The sequence below is a fragment of the Phascolarctos cinereus genome, unplaced genomic scaffold (genome assembly GCF_003287225.1).
Source record: "Phascolarctos cinereus isolate Bilbo 61053 unplaced genomic scaffold, phaCin_HiC Scaffold_5;HRSCAF=322, whole genome shotgun sequence".
Classification (NCBI taxonomy): domain Eukaryota; kingdom Metazoa; phylum Chordata; class Mammalia; order Diprotodontia; family Phascolarctidae; genus Phascolarctos; species Phascolarctos cinereus.
The window spans coordinates 28,848,845-28,871,933 of NW_027555958.1; the positions used below are offsets into that span (position 1 = coordinate 28,848,845).

The 23,089-nt window shown below is 43.3% G+C and overlaps 1 protein-coding gene across 1 annotated transcript in view; it reads left to right on the forward strand.

Annotated features, from left to right (window-relative positions):
* SLC47A1 (solute carrier family 47 member 1) overlaps positions 1 to 23,089 on the forward strand; it is a 45,811-nt gene that overhangs the window by 17,761 nt on the left and 4,961 nt on the right. Inside the window, exons 6-14 of the mRNA XM_021007038.2 lie at positions 1,349 to 1,393; positions 3,671 to 3,768; positions 4,307 to 4,404; positions 6,302 to 6,415; positions 6,513 to 6,580; positions 12,041 to 12,149; positions 12,333 to 12,408; positions 14,309 to 14,378; positions 15,711 to 15,843. Coding sequence (XP_020862697.1) covers positions 1,349 to 1,393; positions 3,671 to 3,768; positions 4,307 to 4,404; positions 6,302 to 6,415; positions 6,513 to 6,580; positions 12,041 to 12,149; positions 12,333 to 12,408; positions 14,309 to 14,378; positions 15,711 to 15,843 — 811 coding nt within the window. The remainder of the gene's footprint in view (positions 1 to 1,348; positions 1,394 to 3,670; positions 3,769 to 4,306; positions 4,405 to 6,301; positions 6,416 to 6,512; positions 6,581 to 12,040; positions 12,150 to 12,332; positions 12,409 to 14,308; positions 14,379 to 15,710; positions 15,844 to 23,089) is intronic.

The window sequence follows — 23,089 nt, forward strand, 5'->3', positions numbered from 1 at the left end:
TCCCTACTGCAATATACCCAGCCAAGGGGACCATCCCTTGCCAGCCCATGGCCTGGCACACAGTAAGCACTTAATAAATGCTTATTGACTGACAACAAGTTGAAGACTTTCAGTGAGGGGGAATCCACTTAGGGACAGCTCCCTTTGTTAGCAAGTTTTCACTGATATCAGGCCGAAAACTGATCTCTTCACGATTCCCCCCTGCCCCTGCTGCTCCTAGTTCTGCTCTGTGGGGCCCAAAAGACCCAGTCTGATGCTCCTTCCACCAGCTAGAATGTCACCCTCTTCTCCAAACTGAACATCTCCCCACTTCCTTTAACTGAGCCTCCTATGGCTTATTACAGCCCTCCAGATGTGGTCTGATTAGGGTAGAGTGCCCCTAGGCTTCCATATTTCAGAAAGCTATGCCCTCTATCTTAATGCCACAGAAGATTGCATTAGTTTTATTTTATTTTATTCTGGGGAGGCTGGTCCATCATGCTGCTGACTCTTTTAGAGCCTGCCATTCACGAAAATCTCCAGATCCATTTCTGGAATAAATGTTCCCTGTCCTTGCCACCTCCATCCTAGCTTTATGAAACAATTTTTTAACCCGAGAATAAGACCTTATGTTTATGCTTATTAGATTGAGCCCAATGCTTTAGCTTGTCCTGATTATTGTCCTTTGTGTTAGCTATCCCTCCCAGCTTTGTGCCAACTACAAGTAAGATGAGTCTACCATCTATGCTTCCACCATTTGTTATCATTGATAACAAATGTTCAACAATATGTGGCCAAGCACAAATCCCTGGGGCAGCCTAGTGGAAACCATTAACAACTGGTCTCTGAGTCTGGTCACTTAACCAGTACCAATTCCATCAAATTTTATTAATATCTAGTCTACATCTTTCATATTCTCCACAGGAATAATATTAAATATTTTACCACATTATTCGATAATGCCTATATTCTAATTTAATAATAAGGTTGGTCTGTGGGAGCTGCTCCTGATAAAGCCATATTGGTGCTTTCTAATCACCACACCCTCTTTTAGGCGTTGGCTAGCCATTTCTTTAATGGTCTTGTCTAGATTGTTCCTAGAAGTCTGTAGAATCCATTGTCATTCCTTTTCTGAAAACCAGGACAAAACAAGTTGACTTGGTTTCTATTCCTCATCCTGCTAAACCCACACATTCCCCATTTCTAATCTTCCACATGAGAATCTGTCAAAGGTCACGGAGAAGTCTACTCAAGTATGTGGGCATCAGAGATAAGCAGCAGAAGGGTAGTTGGGATTTAGGGGAGTCTAAGTCACTGGGCTTGGAAAGAAACAAAATCTTAACATTTCCTTCCCTTTGTTTTCTCCTAGGCAGCCTTCCTTTACATATTGCAGGTTAAATATTTGCAGAACCAGGTAATGATCACTCATTTCCTTCCTCTAGGGGCAGAGTGGGTGTGTTTCCTTCTCTCTCTGAGAATATTTCAGGCATCAGTCTCACACAGGGGATAGTGTGTTATTCATTCAGGGAGTCCAGGGAAAATTCTGTTTTGGCACAGGAAACACTTAAACACATCTCCCCGTGTTTATAGGTTCATAGATTCCACACTGAGTCGGAATTGATCTCAGAAATCGTCTAGTCCAAGCCCTTCATTTCAGAGAAGAGGAAGCTAAAGCCCAAAGAAGTTAATTGTTTAATTAATGTAATTAATTAATAACCCAAGGTCACACAGGTAATAAGGAGCAGAGCCTAGATCTCATTGAATCATAGACTTAGAGCTGGAAGATACTTGAGAGACCATTTAGTCCCAGCCCCTTTTACAGATAAGGAAACTGAGTCACAGGGAAGTTAAGTGATTTGTCCAAGATCACAATTAGTAAATAGCAGAGCTCTGATTTGAACTCAGGGCCTAAAGGCTCTTTCCTCTGCCCTAGACACAATCTCTGTCTACAAAGGATTTGATATTTGGTAGTCATGTCAAAAAAAATGTGGTCATCTGGCTCCTGAAAATGCCCTTGTTCACAGGGCCACAGGATTTAGCACTAGAGGCAATCTTACAGGCCATCTACTCCAACCTGCTCATTTTACAGATCAGGAAACTGAGGCCCAGAGAGGTAAAGAATATTGCCCAAAGTTAAACAGGTGGTAAACAGCAGTCAAGATTTGAACTCAGGTCCTGTGACTTGAAATTCGTCATTTTTTCCACTGTACCACATGGTCTCCTAGTATGAGATATCAGCCCCATTTTATAGATGAGGCAATAAGAGCCAGTGTAATCAAGTATTTTGTTCAGGGTCACATAGCTAGCGTGTGAGCCAGGTTTGAATCCAGTTCTTCTGACTCATGAGCAAACACAGTACCTTCCTGGGTCTCCTCTGCTCCTACCATGTAACTCCACTGTGCTCATTAATAAATACTATTATTTACCTATACCTATGTATATATAGGTATAGATACACACATACATACATATCTAAGATAATTAGTAAGCTGGTTCCCCAGATCCCCAGACTGGAGTCTCACAGTTGCATAATTAGAAATGGTGCTATTTGGTGTCACATGTTGTATTTGGGGTCACGTAGGTGGGGTTCGCTCCTCGTCGTTGCTTCTTTCCTTTCATAGGCGATTCCTTCTTTCTAGATTCCTGCCTCTGTCTCCCTGTGGCCAGAATTCTATACTCCTCCCCACTAGGAGAGGTAATGGGAATGAAAATGATAATGATAGCAGTAAAAAAAAAAATGAGCTTATGTCTTGGTACTTTTATTCAATTACCAAGAGCAGTCATATTATGAATATGCATAATACCCGGCTGAACGTTATCAATATAAATGGAGAGTGACTTGTCCCAGGACTATTTGGATCTGAATCTCAGCAGAGAAGAAGACTGAGCTATAATAATATCATTTTTAAAGCATTCTACATACGTTTGGTTCTCCCTGTACTCCTGTGAGGTCTAGGAACCCCATTTTACAGATGTGGAAAAGAACTTTGAGGGAAAATTAAAAGAATAGTGGGAATATGGAATAAAATTTTTGATGCGAGAGAACCCACAGGGGAAGGAGGAATGGCAGCCTCCACCAGTGGGAGAAGTATCCACATGGTCTCGTTATCACAGATCCCTCTAATTAGGGGCTAGAAATCTAGGCCACTGTCCTCATTTTACAGAGGAGGAAACTGAGACTTAGAGAGGCCATTTCACTTGACCTGCCTAAAGTGCATCACAGACCAAGATGGGATTAGAATCCAGGTCTCTTGACTTCCAAATCCTAGTCCTGGTTCTTTCTAATGTTGGGGACTTTTAACAATTTTTTTTATTTTTATTTTCAGTTTCAAATTCTCTCCCTCTCTTCAAGAGTTGGGAGCTTTCCTGTTGCATATGTCAGTTGCAAAGGACCAGAATTCAAATCCTAGTTCTTCCACTTATTATGTGCATGACTCTAGGCATGTCATCTCATTTCTCTCCGTTCCTCAGTTTCTTCACCTGTAAAAAGCCAGGGTTGAACTAGATGACCCCTCAGGTTCTTCCCATTTCTAAATATGTGCTTTTAAAATCTTCTGCACAGGTAAGAATCAGGTAAGATGACTGGAATTTTCTCATTCTTTTAAAACTTGAAAAAGGAATTGTACTACTAACGTGTTGGGTGTGGAGACAGTACTTCTTAAAATAGTGAATGGTTTTCTCCCTGTTTCAGGGAATAATACTTCCCCAGATTGTTACGGGAGTGGTGGCCAACATCCTCAATGCCCTCATTAACTACGTGCTTCTCCATCAGCTGAGCCTGGGTGTGATGTGAGTCTAATTCAGTCTTTGAGCAGGGAAAAGGAAAAGGGCTTACATTGCCTTGGGCTGCTGGCCCAAGCAACCTTGGCATTGGTGACATGAACCCACCTATTTATACCCCCTTGTGCCATCTGAGAAAATAGTTCAAGGGGTGGAAGATTATTCCTGCTTCCCCAGAAAAATTAGCCTGTGGAAATAGCCTATGGCAAGGATGTAGTGCATGACATAGCAGAAAGAGTGATGAGTTTGGAGTTGGGGGTCTTGAATCCAAAGCCTGGTTCTGCCACTTATTAGCTGTATGACCTTGGACTAGTCACTTCCTTTTGCTGGGCTTTCGTTTCCTCCTCTGTAAAACGACAGTGTTGGACTAGATGATCCAACTGAGAATTCTATGATTCTGAGCTCTGAGGTCCCTTATAACTCACAGTCCTGTGATCCTAGTAATCAGTCATCCTGCCAGCATATCAAAACACCCTAATTCACTGTAGGGCTTGGCAATGGAGATGGGCAGATATCCCACCATCTCTGTCTTGTTCTTTCATCCTAGGGGATCAGCACTGGCGAATACCATTTCCCAGTTCACCCTGACCCTCCTCCTCTTTTTGTACATTCTCTGGAGAAAGCTGTACCGTGACACCTGGGAAGGTAATATATGCCATATTCCACCCAACATTGTACACTCCTTGGAGGAGCTTAGCACAGTGCCTGGCACATAGCAGTCACTTAGTGAATGTTTATTGACCGACTGAGGGACTGACTGTAGCCACGTGATTCCACAAGGAAATTCTTGATCAGATTAGGTTCAGATCAGCATCTTACACCATATACCATAATAAATTCAAAATGATCCTGACCTAAATACTAAAGATCACATCATAACAAAATTAATAGAAAACCGGATCAAGCACCTTTTTTCACAGCTATGGTCCTAGGGAGAATTCTTAACCAAACAAGGGATAGAAATGATCAAAAAAGATAAAATAGCTAACTTTGATTACTTATGTTATGGTTATGGTTATTATTTATGTTGTGGTACTTTTCTTGTGCGTAGACATTTTATTTATTGAGAGGAAAGGAAAAAGTTTACCTCTTGGACCCTAAGAATGAGTTTTAGCAATGTAGCCCACAGGGTGTGGCACTGACCCCCAGCTCTCTCCAGGATCTCTTTTCCAGGACTGGGGCTGGCTTATTCACCCCATTTACCCCATACTCACACTGTTCAGGGTGGTTCCCAAGTAGTCATGTAGCCATGATTCATTTTCAGTATTCCAGGGTAGGGAAGAAGACGTGTGTCCAGTACTTAGATTTGTTGTTCCTAAGGTCCCAGTGGCATCCTTTCCATTTAAACAAATCAACCAAGATGATACCATTTACTCTTAATCATAAGAGAAAAGGCAAAATGCTAATAATCACAGCACAACATAACAATCCACCTATAAACCTAGGTCCCACCGTCCCACCAATGTACACAGTGTCCATTGGGGAAAATGGACACAAACTTACAGAAAGCTGGCAGTGAGACACATGAGTAGGGAAACTCATAACTTTAGAATGTAGGCCTTGATGTCTTTGGTCACTATAGGGAAGCAGGATGATCCCTCTTCTATTCTCAGGCTACTTAAGCAATGTTAGGCTCCTGCAACAAACAGCAGCCTTATTAAGCCTGGGATCTAAGGTCTGAAACCTAGCTACTCAGGTTTTCTTTCTATTTTAAGGGCTTGCAAAAGGCAATATAAATGAGTCTATAAAGGATTTCCCCTCTTTCAGTCTACAAATAGGGCTGGAGAGCAAGGCCAGATTTTCAAACAGCAAGGGGTTCTGCTTTCTCCAATCAGCTCCCAGCACAAGATTTTCCTCCAATCAGATCTGCTCCGTGCAGCAGCCATAGTACTTGTCTGTCCCTAGTCAGCCAGATTCAGTCAGGCTCATCTCAAAGTAACTGCTACTATGTCCTGTTCACTTTTTGATTCTGTCAGCTTCTCAACTCCATCACCTTCAAGCTTCTAATTCTCCATCTTCTCCGTCTTTCTTGATTCAAATCAGGGCTTCCTCATATATAGTGACATCTCTAACTTAGGGTGAAAACCCCCAAATCTACATTTCTTGTCAGATATGACACAAATGGTCAATATTCTATTGTCCCAGAGTCCCCAAACAGTCCTTTGATGTAGAGTTCCCCAGAAATAAATTTCAAAATCCTAAAAACCAGTCATATGTGAATTAACAGCTGGGAAAAATGTACTGTAGCCATCTTTATTCTCAGATAATTATCCTGCCTAAGGGGCTGCTTTCATTCAGGTATTCTCAGAACTTTCTGTGTTTCTACTCAACCTGCTTTTCTCTGTCTTTCTCACATAAATATCCTTTTTCTGTCCTCTTCAGTAAATAAAATTTCTACATGAGAAAAGGGGCTTTGGCTTGTTCATGAAGTTGAAAAAGCTTCTGTGTGAACAAAATTATTGCAGCTAGGATGAGAATAAAAGTGTTGAATAGGGAAACTGTTCTTTGCATTGAAAGGAATTTCTTTATCTTCTCCTTACAGGGTGGTCCCTCGAGTGTCTTAATGAGTGGGACTCCTTCCTTCACCTGGCCATTCCAAGTATGCTCATGCTTTGCATTGAGTGGTGGGCGTATGAGATCGGGAGCTTCCTCAGTGGTCAGTGCAGGGACAGGTGATGCTGGAGGAGGACACATGGAGTGGAAAGGTGGTAGCTGTCACTTAAGCCAGGGAGTAAATGGAATCTTTTCACCAGGTACCATCAGCATGGTGGAGCTGGGAGCCCAGTCTGTTGTCTATGAGCTGGCTACAATAGTATACATGGTAAGGGGGCTAAGGCTATGCAGTGCCATATTGGTTAAAAGCTTTCCTTCCCAGTAACTGGAACTAGGAAGGATGGATGAAATGTTTCTGTGTGTTGAAATGTTTCTGTGTGTTACATAGCTGAGATTGGTGGTATGGGACTTCTTCTATTATACTAGTGTATTTTTTAAAATTATATAATCATAAATATAATATGAAAAGAAAATATCATGCAGAAACCTTTCCGTGTCTTTTTGGCATCATTGTAGAATTAAAATCAAATCATAGGAGCATAGATTTAGAACTGGAAAGAATCTCAGAGGACATCTAGTTCAATGCTCTGATTTTACAGATGAGGAAACTGAGGCCCAGAGAGATCAAGTGACTTAGGGTCATAGATTTAGAATTGGAAGGAAGTGCAAAGGTCATCTGATCCGACCCCCATTTTACAGATGAGGGAACTGAGAAACAGGGACATGAAACCACATTCTCAAGGGCACATATGTAGTAAGTAGCAGATATATCTCTCCTGGGCAGCTAGGTGGCATCATAATACACAGAGCATCAGGCCTGGAGTCAAGAAGACTCATCTTCCTGAGTTCCTCAGACACTTACTAGCTGTGTGACCCTGGGCAAGTCACTTTACCCTGTTTGCCTCAGTTTCCTCATCTGTCAAATGAGCTAGAGAAAAGAAATGGCCAACCACTTCAGTATCTTTGCTGAGAAAACCCCAAATGGGGTCATGAAGAGTCGGACACAACTCAACAACACCAGGATAGAGGAAAAGGAATTGGTTGAACTAATAGCTTTGAGGCAGTTAAGTGCTAAAGAGCAGAGGTATCAGATAGGAAGGAGGCTGGGGCCAGAACCAGGTTAAAATGTAATTTTGAGCTAGTTAACAAAACAAATAAAAAATACAACAGAACATAAATACTATTATGTCATTTCCTAAGGGATCCCTTGTAGGATTTAGGGGCCCAGTTTCTGTTTGAATTTGGCACCACTGATGAGAAGATAGAATGCTGGACTAGAGACAGGCAGTCCTGAGTTCAAATTCTACCTCAGATACTTACTAGGTAGGTGGCTCTGGGCAAATCACTTCACCTCTCAGCCTCAGTTTCTCCATTTGTAAAATGAGGATGCACCTAACTTGTGGGATTGTTTGGAGGATCAAATGAGGTAACATATGTACAGTACTTTGCAAGTCTTGAAGCACTATAGAAATGCCAGCTATCATCATTATTACTATTATTACTAATAATTATTCTCATTATTATTAAGATTTTAAGGAACACACTTATACACTTCAGAGAACAAGGTATTTTTCTAAAATTTTGTTGTCTATAACTACATTGGTAGTGATAAACCAGTGGAAAGCCAGAACTGGTTGAATAGGCACTTTGGAATGCCAAGTACAAATCCTTTCCACCCAGGAGGTGGTGTTGTGTCCGGCGGTGGGGTGGGGGGTGGGGGGAGTAAATAGCTGGTTCTGGAGTCAGGAGGGATCTGGGGTTTAAACCTTACCTCTGACACTTTCTCTGTGACCTTAAGAAAGTCACTTAAATTCTCTTAGCCTCAGTTTCCTCCTTTGTAAAATGGCCTCTAATATAATATCCCTTCCTACTCTAAAACTGTAATCCAGTAATCCTATGATTCTTTGAGCCTCAGTTTCCCCATCTGAAAAATGGAGATAATAATACCTTGCTGAGACCAGAGTAGCTGTCAAGATGGCCTTAGTGGGTAGTGGGGTGGGATGGGAAAGGGAGGCATGGTCAGGTCAGGCTGTTTAATTGTGTGTGTGTGTGTGTTCTATCCATTTACGTTGCTGTGGTCATTGTGCATACTGTTTTCCTATTTCCGTTTACTTTGCTTTGCATCAGTTCATATGCCTTCCTATGCTTCTCTGAATTCTTCATATTCATCATTTCTTGTTTGTTTGTTTTTTTGATGAGGCAGTCTGGGTTAAGTGACCTGCCCAGGTAGTAAGTGTCAAGTGTCTGAGGTCGGATTTGAACTCGGGTCTTCCTGACTCCAGAGCCGGTGCTCTATCCATTTTGCCACTTAGCTGCCCCATATTTGTCATTTCTTAAAGTGTAATAATATTCCATTACATTCATTTACCACAGTTTGTTTAGCCATTCTTCAACCTATCCCCATATCCTTTGTTTCTCATTCTTTGCTAATACCAAAAAAAGTGCTTCTTAACATGATAAAAGTATTTATTTGTGGAACTGAGAATATATGGGAAACTGTTATATATAATGAAGAAAGAGCTTTCCCATAGGAGCAGAGGTAAAAAAAAAATGTTGTTCACTCTCAGTATGACTATTTAACAAAATTTTAGAAATGTTATTCACAGAAATAAGACAAGAAGTGAAGGAAATGATCACAGGAAATAAGAAATTAAAATATCTACTTCAGATGACATGGTGATATGTTCAGAAAACTGGAGAGTGAAGTAAAATAGTATTTAAAAAAATATTTTGTTCATCAAAAAAATATTTTATTCAAAAACTTTTAACATTTGTTTTTTAAAATTTTGAGTTCCAAATCCTCTCCTTCCCTCCTTTCCCTCCCTCCTTCTGGAGAAGGCAAGTAATTTGATATAGATTACACATGTGTAGTCATGCAAAACATTTCCATATTAGCCATGTTGAAAATAAAATGTAGACCAACAAAACAAGAATACTAAGGAAAGTTAAAAAGGTATGTTTCAGTCTGTATTGAGACCCATCAGTTCTTTTTCTGGAGGTGGATGGTGATCGTTGTATGGCTGAGAGCAGCTAAGTCATTCACAGCTGATCATTGCACAATGCTGCTGTTACTGTGTACAGTGGTCTCCTGGTTCTGCTCATTCCACTTTGTATCAGTTCATTTAAGTCTTGCTAGTTTTTCTGAAAGCATCCTGTTCATCATCATAAAATAATCTTAAATAAATTTACTTAATGTCTTGAGAATGAGTGTCAACATAAGCACAAAAATTCCCTTTCCAGGCTCAGCAAACACAATTTTGTGAGCCAATGCTGCTAGAAAAGGCAGAATCCATTTACTTAAGAAAATTAGGCTGAGAATAAGGATGTGAATGTGGTCATAAGCAAAAGATTTGAAGATCATCAATAGACATTGGCTAGTTCCAAAACATAATGTGTCTCTAGTAGACAGGCTACATCTATGGCTTTTCTTAGGCTTGAGACTCCGTTGTACAACATAACCCACTTAATTTTGAAGAAAGCTACAGAAGTGGTCTAGGGTCCATCAGTGATTCCAGAATCCTCATTTCCCTATTTCCATTGAGGGTAACTGGATGATTTCATCACCTTTGTTTGTAACCTAGGAGTCAAACCTTTCCTTTCACTCACCACTCACCCACTCACCACCTCCAACTCAGCGCCATCTTGTTGCTTCTTGCCTTCCCAGAACCACTCCTTCCCATCTTCTTTCCTCTGCTCACGTGGCCACCCCCCCAGTCCCACCCCTCAACCCCTCTCTCCTAGACTATTGCAGGAACCTCTTAACTGGCCTCCCTGCATCCAGGCTCTTCCTTGTCCTATCTGTTCTCTACCTCGCTACCAGATTAGTAGTCCTAAAACATTAGAATCTCCCAGATGTCACTCCCAAAGTGACCTTGTCATTCACCTGCCCAGAAAGCTCCGATGAATCCTGTTGCCTCTATGATTAAGCTTAAATTCCTCTGTCTAATTTATAAAACCCTTCTGATGCTGGGCCCAGCTGAGCTTTCTGGGTGGACACTCCTCCTTCTGCAGTCTCCTCTTCCATCATACTGGCCTGAATTCTATCCTCCATGTGGTATACTTCATTTTCCATCCCAGTGTCTTAGCGCAGGCTGTCCTCATGCCTGAAATGTTCTCCTTCCTCTCCATGGCTTCTTAGAATCCCCTAGCCACCTTAAAAGCTCAGCTCACATGCCACCTCCTATCAGAGGCCAGGGGCAACCAGATGGCGCAGGGGATAGAGCACCAGGCCTGGAGTCAGGAAGCCCTGAGTTCAAATACGACTTCAGACACTTCCTGGCTGGGTGACCCTGGGCAAGTCACTTAACCCTGTCAGCCTCAGTTTCCTCATCTGTCAAATGAGCTGGAGAGGGAAATGGCAGAACACTCCTGTATCTTTGCCGAGAAAACCCCAAATGGGATCACGGAGAGTCGGACAAGACTAAAATGACTGAACAACAAAAATAAGTCCCTTTTCCTGATTCCTGCCCCCATTACTGTTTCTTGTATGACCTGTAATTTCATTCTTCGATTCCAGTGAGGAAATCCCTCTACCATTGCAGATTAGCAAATATTCTGTAATTTATAATCTTAAAACAGTTGCCCGGGCCACCAAGAAGTTAATGATTTGTCAGGGTTAGATCACTAGAATATGAGAGAATTAGCATTTGAACTCAGGTCTTCCTTATTCTGAAACCACACAGCATCTCTTTGTATTTAACTCGTATCTATTTTGTATCAATCATCTCCTCCCATCATACAAACTCCTGGAGGACTAGGACTGTCTTGTCTTTGTGTGGGTATTTACACTGTATACCACAGGTGCTTAATAAGTGCCCATTAGACCGGATTGCTCGGCAGCCATTTTAGCAGCACCTACTCTGACACCATGACTGTAGCTCGTGCCCGGAGAAGATGATGGCTGACAAGGATATTAGACTTTCCAGCTTATGCTTTGTCTAATCTAATCCTCCCAGTTACCCTGCGAGGTAGATAGTGCAGATTCCATTATATGGGAGGAAGCTGGGGATTTGTATGTAAAGTGACTTGTGCAGAGTCATACTGCCAGAAGGCCGCAGAGCAGAGCTAAGACAGGAACACGGGTCTTCTGATTCTGGAGAGATTGAGAGTGAGAAGGGAACAAGGAAGCCCGCAGCCCCTGTGGAGATTATGTGCCTTGTGCAAGGTCACACAGGTCATAGATTTAGAGCTAGAGGGAACCTCAGAAGCCATCAAGCACGACCTCCCCATTTTACAGATGAGGCAACTGAGGCCTCTTCACTAAAGACATTCAGTGACTTGCTCAGGGTCCCAAAGGCAGCCTGCGTCAGAGGCATGACTCCAGCCCAGGTTTTCCTGCCTCTCTCTTTCCTATGCCACACCAGAGGGAGGGGGGCACTTGGGAAGAAGTGACAGATTCATTGCTTCTCATAGGATTATGCCTGTTTCTACAGCCCCTCCAACAATGACTATTTCCAACTTTTTTTCATCTTTGCTGGTGACCGGACTGTGCATGCCAAGAGCCCAGAAGCCTCCTGCTTATGCCCCAGGGCTGATATGCTAGCCTCCCATTTGTCCTCTGAGTTTATTCATTCAGGTTTAGGAGATTCAAGGTTCTGCTATTGTCTGACTTTTAACTCCCCAAATGGAAACCCTGCCTGAAGGTCAGAGGTTCTTAACAACTGAGCTGTGTCACTTGTCTCTTCTTTTACTATTGTTTTTGGTGGGTGGGGGTATTTCTATTTTTCAGATCCCCACGGGATTCAGCGTGGCAGCCAGTGTTCATGTCGGAAACTCGCTGGGAGCAGGGGATATTGAGCAGGCCAAGATATCCTCGGCTATTTCTCTGCTGACCACAGGTGCTGGGTGGTGCATGTCTATAGAATAACTCATCCCTCTCTCCTCCTGGTTCCTTCCTGCAATTTTGCTGGCATTACTAGAGAGAAATGCGATTGGTGAACCCTTGCCCTCTCCCCCTCTCCATCATTGCCTTGATATTCGTATGCATTGGGTGTTTTCTTTTGTCCCCTATTTTCCTGTAGAAATGTTTGCGGTCACCTTGTGCATTGTACTTGCGAGCTGCAAAGACATCGTTGGGTACATTTTCACCAGTGACAGGTGAGTACATGGACTCCCAACAGTAGGGTTCTTAATCTGAGTCCAAGTTAAGGTTTTAGGGAGGGGTTCATGAACTTGCTTTAAAAAAAAGTTGATAAAAATATTTCGATCTAATTGGTTTCCTTTGCAATTTGCTACATTTTATGCATTTAAAAACATTATTCTAAGAAGGGGTCCGTTGATTTTGCTGGGCTGTTGGAAGGTCCTATGACACAAATTACCAATGTATTCGATTCTTTAAAAATAATTCTTGTTAACTTTTGTTTCAACATAACGGATATCTCTTGACAAATGGACAAATGAACACCTCCCTCTTCCCCTCCAAATACATTCCCAGAAATGTGTCAGAGCACAACTAAGAACTTGGCTGGGACCAGCAGACTGTGTTTTCCATTGTTGTGGTTGGAGTTTCTTAGCCTTTTCTTGCTGCCTTTTCTAGGGGTAGCATGTGTGATGTAGTAGAAAGCCCTGGCTTAGGAATCAGAAAAACCTGGGTTCAGGCGTGGCCTCTGACACATCTTGGCTGTGTGACCCTGGGCAAGCCTCAGTGCCCCCCAAGCAGCCCTCCAAGACCACAAGTCACCAAACCACTGCTGATCTGCATTGAGAGAGTTCTCCTCCCCAGAAAATCAGATCTTTCTGACTTTTAAGTCTAGCCCCCTCTCACCATAACCCACTGCCTCTCCTGAATTCCCCAAGCACTAAGGAAAGTACCTGCTTGGGCCTCATACTGGGCTGGGGAATTGGGTGGTTATGTTCATCAGATCTCTGATTTCATAATCAGAGGTATGGGGAGCTTCCAGTGTGGAAATCCCTCTCCTTGGGCAGATCAACACCTGCTCCCGAGGCTGGATGACTTGCCTAGAGTCATCTGAAGTGGGACATGAGCCCAGCTTAGTCAACAAACTTTATTAAGCGTGCACTTGCTGTGTGCCAAGTGCTAGGCTAAGCAGCAGAGATACAAAGAAAGTCCTGCCCTCAGGGCTCTCACTGTCCAATGGGGGAGTCGTGTGCACATAGTGGGGAAGATAAGATGAGGACTGAGGGATCTTCAGAGAGAGCCCTTTTTGCTGAGCAATGAGGTCAGAAGTCAGAGAGGAAGCAGAGGCATCGCTCACAGACAACCTTCTCAAGGCATTGAGGCACAGAGGGGAGGAAAGGGATAGGGCAATTTGCCAGATCAAGGGAGGGGTTTTTGAGGATGGAGAAGACATGGATGTATTAAAGGCAGCAGGGAAGCAGCCAGGAGACAGTGAGCGACTGAAGATTGGTGACTCAAGGCCAGCTCTGTCATGCTGCCCCTCACTAGTGGTATAATGACCAAAAAAATATCCTTAAGGGACTTGGACTCTGATGGGGTACAAAAGAGATACATCCTACATGCAAGTAAGTCAACACAAGGTTTTCTTTCTTATAAGGGGAGGCTCACTGGGTGGGACCGTTTGGTTGCTGTTCAGTCATTTTCAGTCATGTCTCACTCATTGTGACCCCATTTGGGGTTTTCTTGGTAAAGAAACTGAAGTGGTTTGCCCTTTCCTTCTCCAGCCCACTTTACAGATGAGGAAACTGAGGCAAATAGGGCACGGTGACTTGCCCAAGGTCACACAGCTAATAAGTATATGAGGCCAAATTTGAACTCGGGAAGCGGAGTCTTCCTGACTTCAGGCCTGGCGTTCTATCCACTGAGCCATCTAGCTGTCCCAAAGGTGGGACCATAGAGGTACTGCTTGGGGGAGGTAGAGGAGATGGCATATTTAAAAAAAAAAAAGAGGGGGTATAAATAAAACTTTTCAAAGAGCGCACTTTTATAGAGATATGCCTACCCCCATTCTGAGAGCCCTGTATGGACCTTGGAGCGTGTGATTCTCACTAAGCCCTTTGCTTTTTCTTTTCCTAACAGAGAGATCATCACCCTCGTCTCCAAGGTCATTCCCATCTATGCCTCCTCCCATCTCTTTGACGGCTTTGCTGTAAGTATGCCACAGAATCCTCCTGGGCTTTTTTTCTGGTACCTTTTTCTTTTTTCTGATTGCATCAAGGAGAGGAGAAGGGCTAGGAGGGACCATCCCTGCAGAAGGTTTTCATTCCAGTTAGATCAGCATTGCATTCAGAATGCAATACTGAGTCTTGGCGTTGGTATGAGATTAGGAGTTAAAACTTTGAAAGATTTAGGATCATAGAATCAGATCTGGGGCTGAAAGGGACCTCAGAGGCCCCCTTGTCCAAGTTGAGTGGTTTGCCTAATAGATTATAGACCACAAAATCCAGTCTAGAACTAGAAAGAACCCTGGAAGCCATTTTGTCCAACCCCCTCATCTTCCAGTTGGGGGAACAGGCCCACACAGTTAAGTGACTTGCTTAAGGTCACGTGGGTAGTAAGCATAAGAAGCTTGATATAAACAGATTTTAATGGGTTGGAGGTTGGCTTTCTATCCATTACGCCCCATTGCTTCTCACATACATTCATAGAAAATTTTTAAAAGTATTTTTATTTTATGTGTTTGTTTTTTCTTTTTATTTATTTATTCATTATTTTATTTATTCATTCATTCATTCATTTATTACCTGTTCGTTTTTCTGTTCATTTATTCATTCATTCATTCATCATTCATTTATTTATTTGTTAGCTTATTTATTTATTTGTTTATTTGTTTATTTATTTGTTATGGTACCTTTACTGCCCCCTCAGTAAAATATGCCCTACTCAACTGCTTGGTTGCTTCCCTACTCTTACTCCTAGCTCTGGATCTGTATAATTTCCAATACTAATAAGCTATGATTCTTTCTTTCTCTTTTTTGGTTTTCACCTGTGATTTCACAGAAGGGAACTCCCAATGAAGAAATTCTCTCTACCAACATATATCAATGCATGCTGTGTAATTTATAGTATCAGAGAATTGCCTGGGGCACTGAGAGGGTAACTGATTTGCCCAGGGTCACACAGCCAATCTGTGTCAGGGGGCAGGATTTGAACTCAGGACTTCCTGACCCTGAAGCTAGGTCTCTAAGCCATGGTTGCTCTCCGTGATTCTCATTATCTAATTAAAAATACCATGTGCTTTATATAGAAAGGCAGCATGGTGTAGTGGATGGACACCTGGCCTCAGGTCCCATCTCTGATGCGCCTTGTTTGTGTGATCCTGGGTAAGATATTTAACCTCTCAGGGCACTGGGCAACCCTCTAAGACTAGAAGCTGCAATCTGCATCAGTGGAGGGAGTTTCTTCTGGGGAGAGTTCCAGTCCTATCCCCGCACGTGCTAATTACAAATAGCACTTGCTAAAATATCATTCTGCCTGACAGTGTACGTGCGGTGGGGTTCTAAGAGGATCGGGAAATCAGAAGATTGGAGCCATCTTGAATGCCATTGGCTTCTATGTTATCGGTCTCCCCATTGGAATCTCGCTGATGTTTGTGGCCAATCTTGGGGTGATAGGTAAGTGACAACTTCCTGTGCCTCAGAATTGTCATGATTTGTGAGTAGTAAAACAGCACCAAAGGAATAACGGCATCTCGGGGATAACAGCTGGGGAAAAAGGTGAATTAGCCGTAGAAATTTGCCAAGAGAGCTAACATTTATTTAAGGTTTGTAGAACACTTTACAAATACTACCCCATTCTATCCTCACAACAACCCAGGAGGCAGGTGCTGTTATTATCCATGTTTTATAGATGAGGAAACTGAGGCAGACTTGCCCAGGGTCACCCAGGGTCAGGAGATGGCTCCTCATCACTGAAGGTCTTCAAGAAAGAGGCTGGTTGCCCACTTTCCAGAGGGTCTAAGTGACCTCAGCCTGGAAGGGTAGCTGTGAGCCAGATGGTAAAGAGCCTTGAATGCCAGACTACTAAATAGCCCTTTCATTTGGTAAGCCATGAAAATCCCCTCTAGATTTTATAAACCACAGCCAGTGCCTGAGGCCGGGTCTGAATTCAGGTCTTCTTGACTCTAGGCCTAACGCTCTATCCACTGCGCCACCTAGCTGCCTCTAGATGAAGTGGTCATTGAAGGTGTCTCTACTAAGAACAGCTCACATCTTTGCAGAGGTGAAGGACTACAGGTATGGAATGTTGCAATAACCTTTTGAGGTAGGTAATGCAAGTATTACACTGTGGCAGCTAGGTGGCACCAGAGTGCACATCAGCGCTAGGCCTGCATTCAAAAGTGACCTCAGATGCTTACTGGCAGTGTGACCCTGGGCAAATCACTTCTGATAGCCCCAGTTTCCTCTTCTGTAAAATGGGGATGATAATAGTGCCTCTTTCTCAGGGTTGTTGTAAGAAACGAATGAGATAATTCTTATAAAGCACTGAGCGCAGTGATCGGCACATTGTGGATGCTTAATAAATGTTAGCTCTTATTTTTATCATTATTACCTTCCTCATTTCACAGAAACTGAGGCTTAGCAAGATGAAATGACCCATCTCCAAATCGTCCAGCCTAAGTGTTAGACTTTGAAAGAAGCAGGATTCCTGGAGGAACCAGAGCTCCTGTTTCCAAGCTCTCTGCTCTTTTCCTCTCTCCCACACACATCCTTCCACGTATGGTCTGTGATAGAAATAATTTCATCTGATCTAGGAACTTCAGAAATTGTGTCTGAGCACATGCACTTCTTGGGGCTTCTGAAGGTACCGCAGAGGGAATTGTCAGCTTTCACCAAGAATCCTGAGGCCCATGCATTCAAGGAAGGCCTGCCTGCCTGGGCCAGGTACTCTACTGGGCCTTAGGAAGAAAGCCAAAGAGTTGAATCATTCCCTACCCTCAAGCTGCTTACAGTCTGCCTGGGGGGAAGGGATAGGCAAGGGGGAATAAAATGTCCTCAGACAAATGAAAACAAAGCACAAAGGAAATACAAGGAAATTCTCAATATTGGGACCCTTTCTCCTGTGCTGTGGGCCTTCAACTACTGCTGGGGTGAATTGGTTTGTTGGGTTATTTTTTTTTAACTTTTTCCTGTGTCTTTTGTTTTTATATCACATTCACGTTAATTTCTGAGTAATATCCGCCCTTCTCCCCTATGGTGAACCTTACTCTAACAAAGATTTTTTTTTTTAAGTGAAACATTCTTGGGACAGCTAGGTGGCGCAGTGGATAGAGCACTGGCCCTGAAGTCAGGAGGACCTGAGTTCAAATCCGGCCTCAGACCAAACACTTCACACTTACTAGCTGTGTGACCCTGGGCAAGTCACCTAACCCCAATTGCCTTTAAAAAAAAAGTGAAACATTCTTACAATCAGAGGTATCCAAAAGCAGAAGAGGCTGCCTTGGGTGGTAGTGAGTTCCCTGTTCCTGAAAGTCTTCGAGCGAAGGCTGGCTGGAGGTCTTACAGACAGGATTCTTGTTTGAGAGGAGGCATGTGATAGGAACAGCACTGCCTTGGGGGCTCAAGGTACCCAAGTACAAGTCCGTTTCTGACGCTCATCACCTTGGCAACTTTGATCAAATTACTGAACCTCCCTGGGCCACCATGTTATCATCTGTAAAATGAAGGATGTTGGACTAAATGGTCTCTGAGGTCCTGGCTCCTTCATTGCTTCTTGGCATCCCCTCACACTGGCTAAGAGTCTGCCTAGTTCTATGGCTAATGGTGTTGCTCTCCACTTTGAGATGGCAAAGGCCAGCTTAAGTCAATCAGTCAGTCAGCAGTATTTATTAAATTCCTACTAGGTGTCAGGCATGGTGCTGAGCACTGAGGATACGAAGAAAGGCAAAAGATAGTCCCTGATCTCAAGGATCCCACAGCTAATGTGTAAAATAATAAGGGCGAGGTCCAGGGAGATTTTTAGAACACTCCTGAGGTTGAGTGGGAGATCTGAGCTCTCAGAGTCTGGACCAGCCAGAGCTAATAAAAAATATTTGGTGAAGCAGTACCGGGACAGCTCCTTTTCCTAAAATAACAGCCCTGGGGAGCACAGACATGTCATGGATAAGTCTGTACATGGGTGATGAGGGCATGCATCCATTTCAGAGCAAATGAGCTGATGGGGGCACGACTTGTGATTATTCACCAGTCTTCACTTCCACCCCAGAACCAGGGAAAGAACATTTGATATCCAGAGTCAACTAAAGTCTGCTTTGTCCCAGCCTCTCCTCAAGATGTTCTCAGATTCAATAATATTTTCATGAAAGGCTATGAGTTATTCAAATAGTAAAGCCGCCAACCTAAAGGATGGTAGCATCACAAAATGTCATGGTGGGGCAGGGCGGGACTTTGGAATCCTCAATGGAAAGGACCTTAGTCCAACCTCCCACATTTTACAGATCAGGGAACCAAGGCCCAGAGAGGTAAGTGAAGAGCACACACATAGCTAGAGTCCGGAGCCAGTGTTCCGACTCAGGTCTTCCTGATTTCCCAGGGGTCCTCTGAAGTAGGAAGCTAAGGAATGGGCTCCCTCAGGAGATGGCTCCTCATCACTGGGGGTCTTCAAGAAAGAGGCTGGGATGCCCACTTTCCAGAGGGTCTAAATGACCTCAGCCTGGAAGGGTAACTGAGAGCCACATGGTAAAGAGCCTTGAATGCCAGACTACCAAATAGTCCTTTCATCTGGTAAACCATGAGAATCCCCTGTAGATGTTATAAACCATGGCTGCGCAATGGGGTGAAGGGTGGATTGGAGACCGGATCCTAACTCTGTGACTCAGAGGGATCATGGAAGTTACCTAGTCAGTTCCTGTCATTTACAGAGGAAGAAACAAAGTCCCAGAGAAGTTAAGTCATTTGCCCAAGGACTGAGCAGCAGAATTCAAACTCGAGGTCAGTGACCCTAAATCCTACCCTCTTTCCACTGTCCCACACAGCCTGGGAGACCACTTAGGAGGCAGTGGCTCAGCTCAGCCACCTGAAGGACTGTGAGCAGTAATAATATGGCAGCTAATATTGGAGGCAGCTAGAGGCACAGTGGTTTGAGCGCTGGGCCTGGAGTCAGGAAGGCCTGAGTTTTAAATCCAGCCTCTGACACTTCCTAGCTGTGTGACCCTGGGCAAGTCACTTTACTTCTGTTTGTCTCAGTTTCCTCAGCTGTAAAATGGAGATAATAATAGTATCTACCCTCCAGGGTTATTGTGAGGATCACATAAGATAATAACTGCACAACATCCAGCACAAAGAAAGTACTATATAAATTCTGGCTATTGCTAATATCTCTATAATTATATAATATCACATGTGTATGTAGGATTAATATTCGGTTTAGGATTATATATTATTATATACATATGTATATAATATGTATATGTATATAATGCATGTAAATAAGTATATCATGTGATTGGCATTATACTTATATGATTAATATTTATATAAATTATAAACCATACATTTGTATATAATATAAATTATAAATTTATGTATAATATAAATAAATATGAAATGTATATATACAATGTAGATATGATATATAAAAATATGTATTCTATTTATATATAATTATATATAAAATATATATATTGTATTATATATATATAAAAATTTTAACAATATCCAGCATTTCTATAATACTTTCTATGTGCCAAGCACTGTGTGCTGGGTGGTGTTCTACAAATATTATCTCATTGAATCCTCACAACAGCCCTGAGAGATAAGTGCTTTTATTTTATTCATCTGTATGTACACATACATGGATACACACATACAAACACATATACACACACATATGTGTGTGTATATGTATCTATATGTTTGCACAATACATATATGTACAGTTATATAGTGTTAGTGTTTATATAGATATGCTTATATGCACACACACATATATGCATTTATATATTGTATGTATATTAATATATCCAGGGGTGTGGTCACTTGTTCTTACAACAATTCTGTGGGCAGTAGGTGCTGTGACTATCTCCATTCTGGAGATGACACAGCTGAAGGTGAGAGGCTAGGTGACTTGCCCTGCTAAAGCAGGATTCCCACCCAGCTCTTCCTCCCTCTGAGTCAAGCTCTCTACCCACTCCCTCGAGCAGGAAGGGGCCTTTGAGGTCATTAGCTTCCAGCCCTGTCATGTCGCAGATGAGGAAAGTGTGGTCTATGAAGGTTAGAGTGATTAGCCCAGCCTGGCTTCAGATTCCACCTGGATGTTAGGCAAGATCACGTTCTGGACTTGTGCTAAGGGGCTCCCTGGATGGTATTATTGTGCCCATTTCAGAGATGACAGAACTGAGGCCCAGAGATCAAAGTGTTAGTAAATGCCTGAGGTGAGAATCAGACACAGGCCTCCCTGACTCCAGTCCAGTGACCCTATCCCCCAGGCTCTGTTTGTCAGCTTAAGAGATTTGCAGAAGGTTATATATATATATATATATATATATATATATATATATATATGCGGGCATATATATATATATATATATATATATATGCGGGCATATATATATATATATATATATGCGGGCATATATATATATATATATGCGGGCATATATATATATATATATATATATATATATATATATATATATATATATATATATATATATATATATATATATGCGGGCAGTCTATTTCTTCCTTAAGTCTGAAGATCGATCAGCAAGCATTTATTAGATGCCTGCTACATGCTGGGGATGGTTCTGGGTGATTAGCAGCCTCAGAGACACAGAGTGAAATGATCACACAGCTCTGGGGGACCCCACATTTTGGGACCGACTCAAGAAACCTCAGGCCAAGAAAATGGAAGCCGAGGTTGGACGCCGTGATGGAAGACACTTTATGCTCTCTGCCTGGCCCACTAACGGTGCCGGCTCTCACTTACACGTTACGCAGTCACTGGATCTCTCCCCCCCCCCACCCACCCTTTTTAGGAAAACAGAGCAGTTGCCAGTTCTTCTTGTTGGGATGGTTTATCCCTGGAAACCTAGTTCTCCTCCGGCCTGGCACCTTCTGGGGCCTGCTGTTGGTAACCTTTGGCAGACACCGCAGCCACAAGGCCAAAAACATCTCTGTGTTTGCTGAAATCGGAGAGCCACCTGGCCCCAGGCCTGGCTTCTTCTTGGCTGCCCCTAAGGAAGCATGAGTGAAGGCCCACCCGGTAACTGAGCCCTCCTTTTGGCTGTCTTCCCTCTTACACTTCTTACCCCCTGCTTTGTGTTATACTTGACAATGAGAGCCATGCACTACGTCCTTCCCATAGGTTATTTCCACAGGCTAATTTTTCTGGGGAAGCAGGAATAATCTTCCACCCCTTGAACTATTTTCTCAGATGGCACAAGGGGGTATAAATAGGTGGGTTCATGTTACCAATGCCAAGGTTGCCTGGGGTCCAGCAGCCCAAGGCAATGTAAGCCCTTTTCCTTTTCCCTGCTCAAAGACTGAATTAGACTCACATCACACCCAGGCTCAGTTGATGGAGAAGCACGTAGTTAATGAGGGCATTGAGGATGTTGGCCACCACTCCCGTAACAATCTGGGGAAGTAGCATTCCCTGAAACAAGGAGAAAACCATTCAAAATCATCACAACTGTGGCAGCTAGGTGGCGCAGTGGATAGAGTACGGGCCCTGGATTCAGGAGGACCTGAGTTCAAATCAGGCCTCAGACACATAACACTTACTAGTTGTATGACTCTGGGCAAGTCAGTTACCCCATTGCCTAGCCAAAAACAAACAAAAAAAAAAATAAAGCACTTTTACAAATATTATCTCCTTTGGTCCTCACAACAACCCCCTTAGGTAGGTGCTATTATTGTCCCCATTTTACAAATGAGGAAAACTGAGGCAGACAGAGGTTAAGGTGACTTGCCCAGGGTCACATAGCTAATAGATAGCTGAGGTCAAATTTGAACTCGGGTCTTCTTGACTCCAAGCCCAGCATTCTATCCACTGAGCCACCTAGTACTCTGCCTTATTGGAACATGTCTTACCTCCCCTACTAAGATGTAAAGAATGAATGGGCATTTGTTAAGAGCTTGCTACATGCCAGGCACTGGGCTGGACGCTAGGGACATAAATACAAAATACAAAAATATATGCAAAAAATGAGACAGTCCTTTCCTTCAAGGAGGTCACATTCGTCATCACCCCTCCTTCTCCCATAACAAACACAGATCAATGCTACCAGCTGTCAGGTGGACACAGGAGAGCTTGGAGTGGGAGAACCCTGTACCCCTTTCCCCAGATGACCAGTCCTGCTTCTTGCTCAGTCCTCACAGCCAGAATCCTGGAAAGTAACTGCCACAGAGAAAGGGCCAGCCAGCCTGTCAGCTGCCACACACAGGGCAGGCAGACCACCCCGGCTAAGGCAGCAGGGCACCCTGGGGGAGAGACAGGAAGCAGCAGGGCCAGGCAAACCAAACCATCACCACCACCTTGACCACCATCTCCCTTCCGATCCTGATGGAGACAATCCAGGCCCCTGAACCCAAGAGCCCCAGGAATAACTGTGCCTCCAGCCTGGTACCCACAGCCATCGGCCTGGGAAGCAGCCCCTGTGGAGACACAGCCTGACCACTGCTCCTGCAGGGACTACAGCCACCAAAGACCCAGAAAGGGTTCTTGTCACCAAAGTCCTTGCCCTTGCCCAATGGCTCCACATCAGAAACCAACAAGATTTGATCAGTGAAACTGACATTTTAAAAGAGGCTTTGTTGCTTCCCCCTGAGAGCCCCGGGACTTTTCTGGATTGCAATGAAACCTTCCATATCTCCCCCATTAGAAAGGGAACCCCTTGAGGACAGGGCGTCTTTCTTC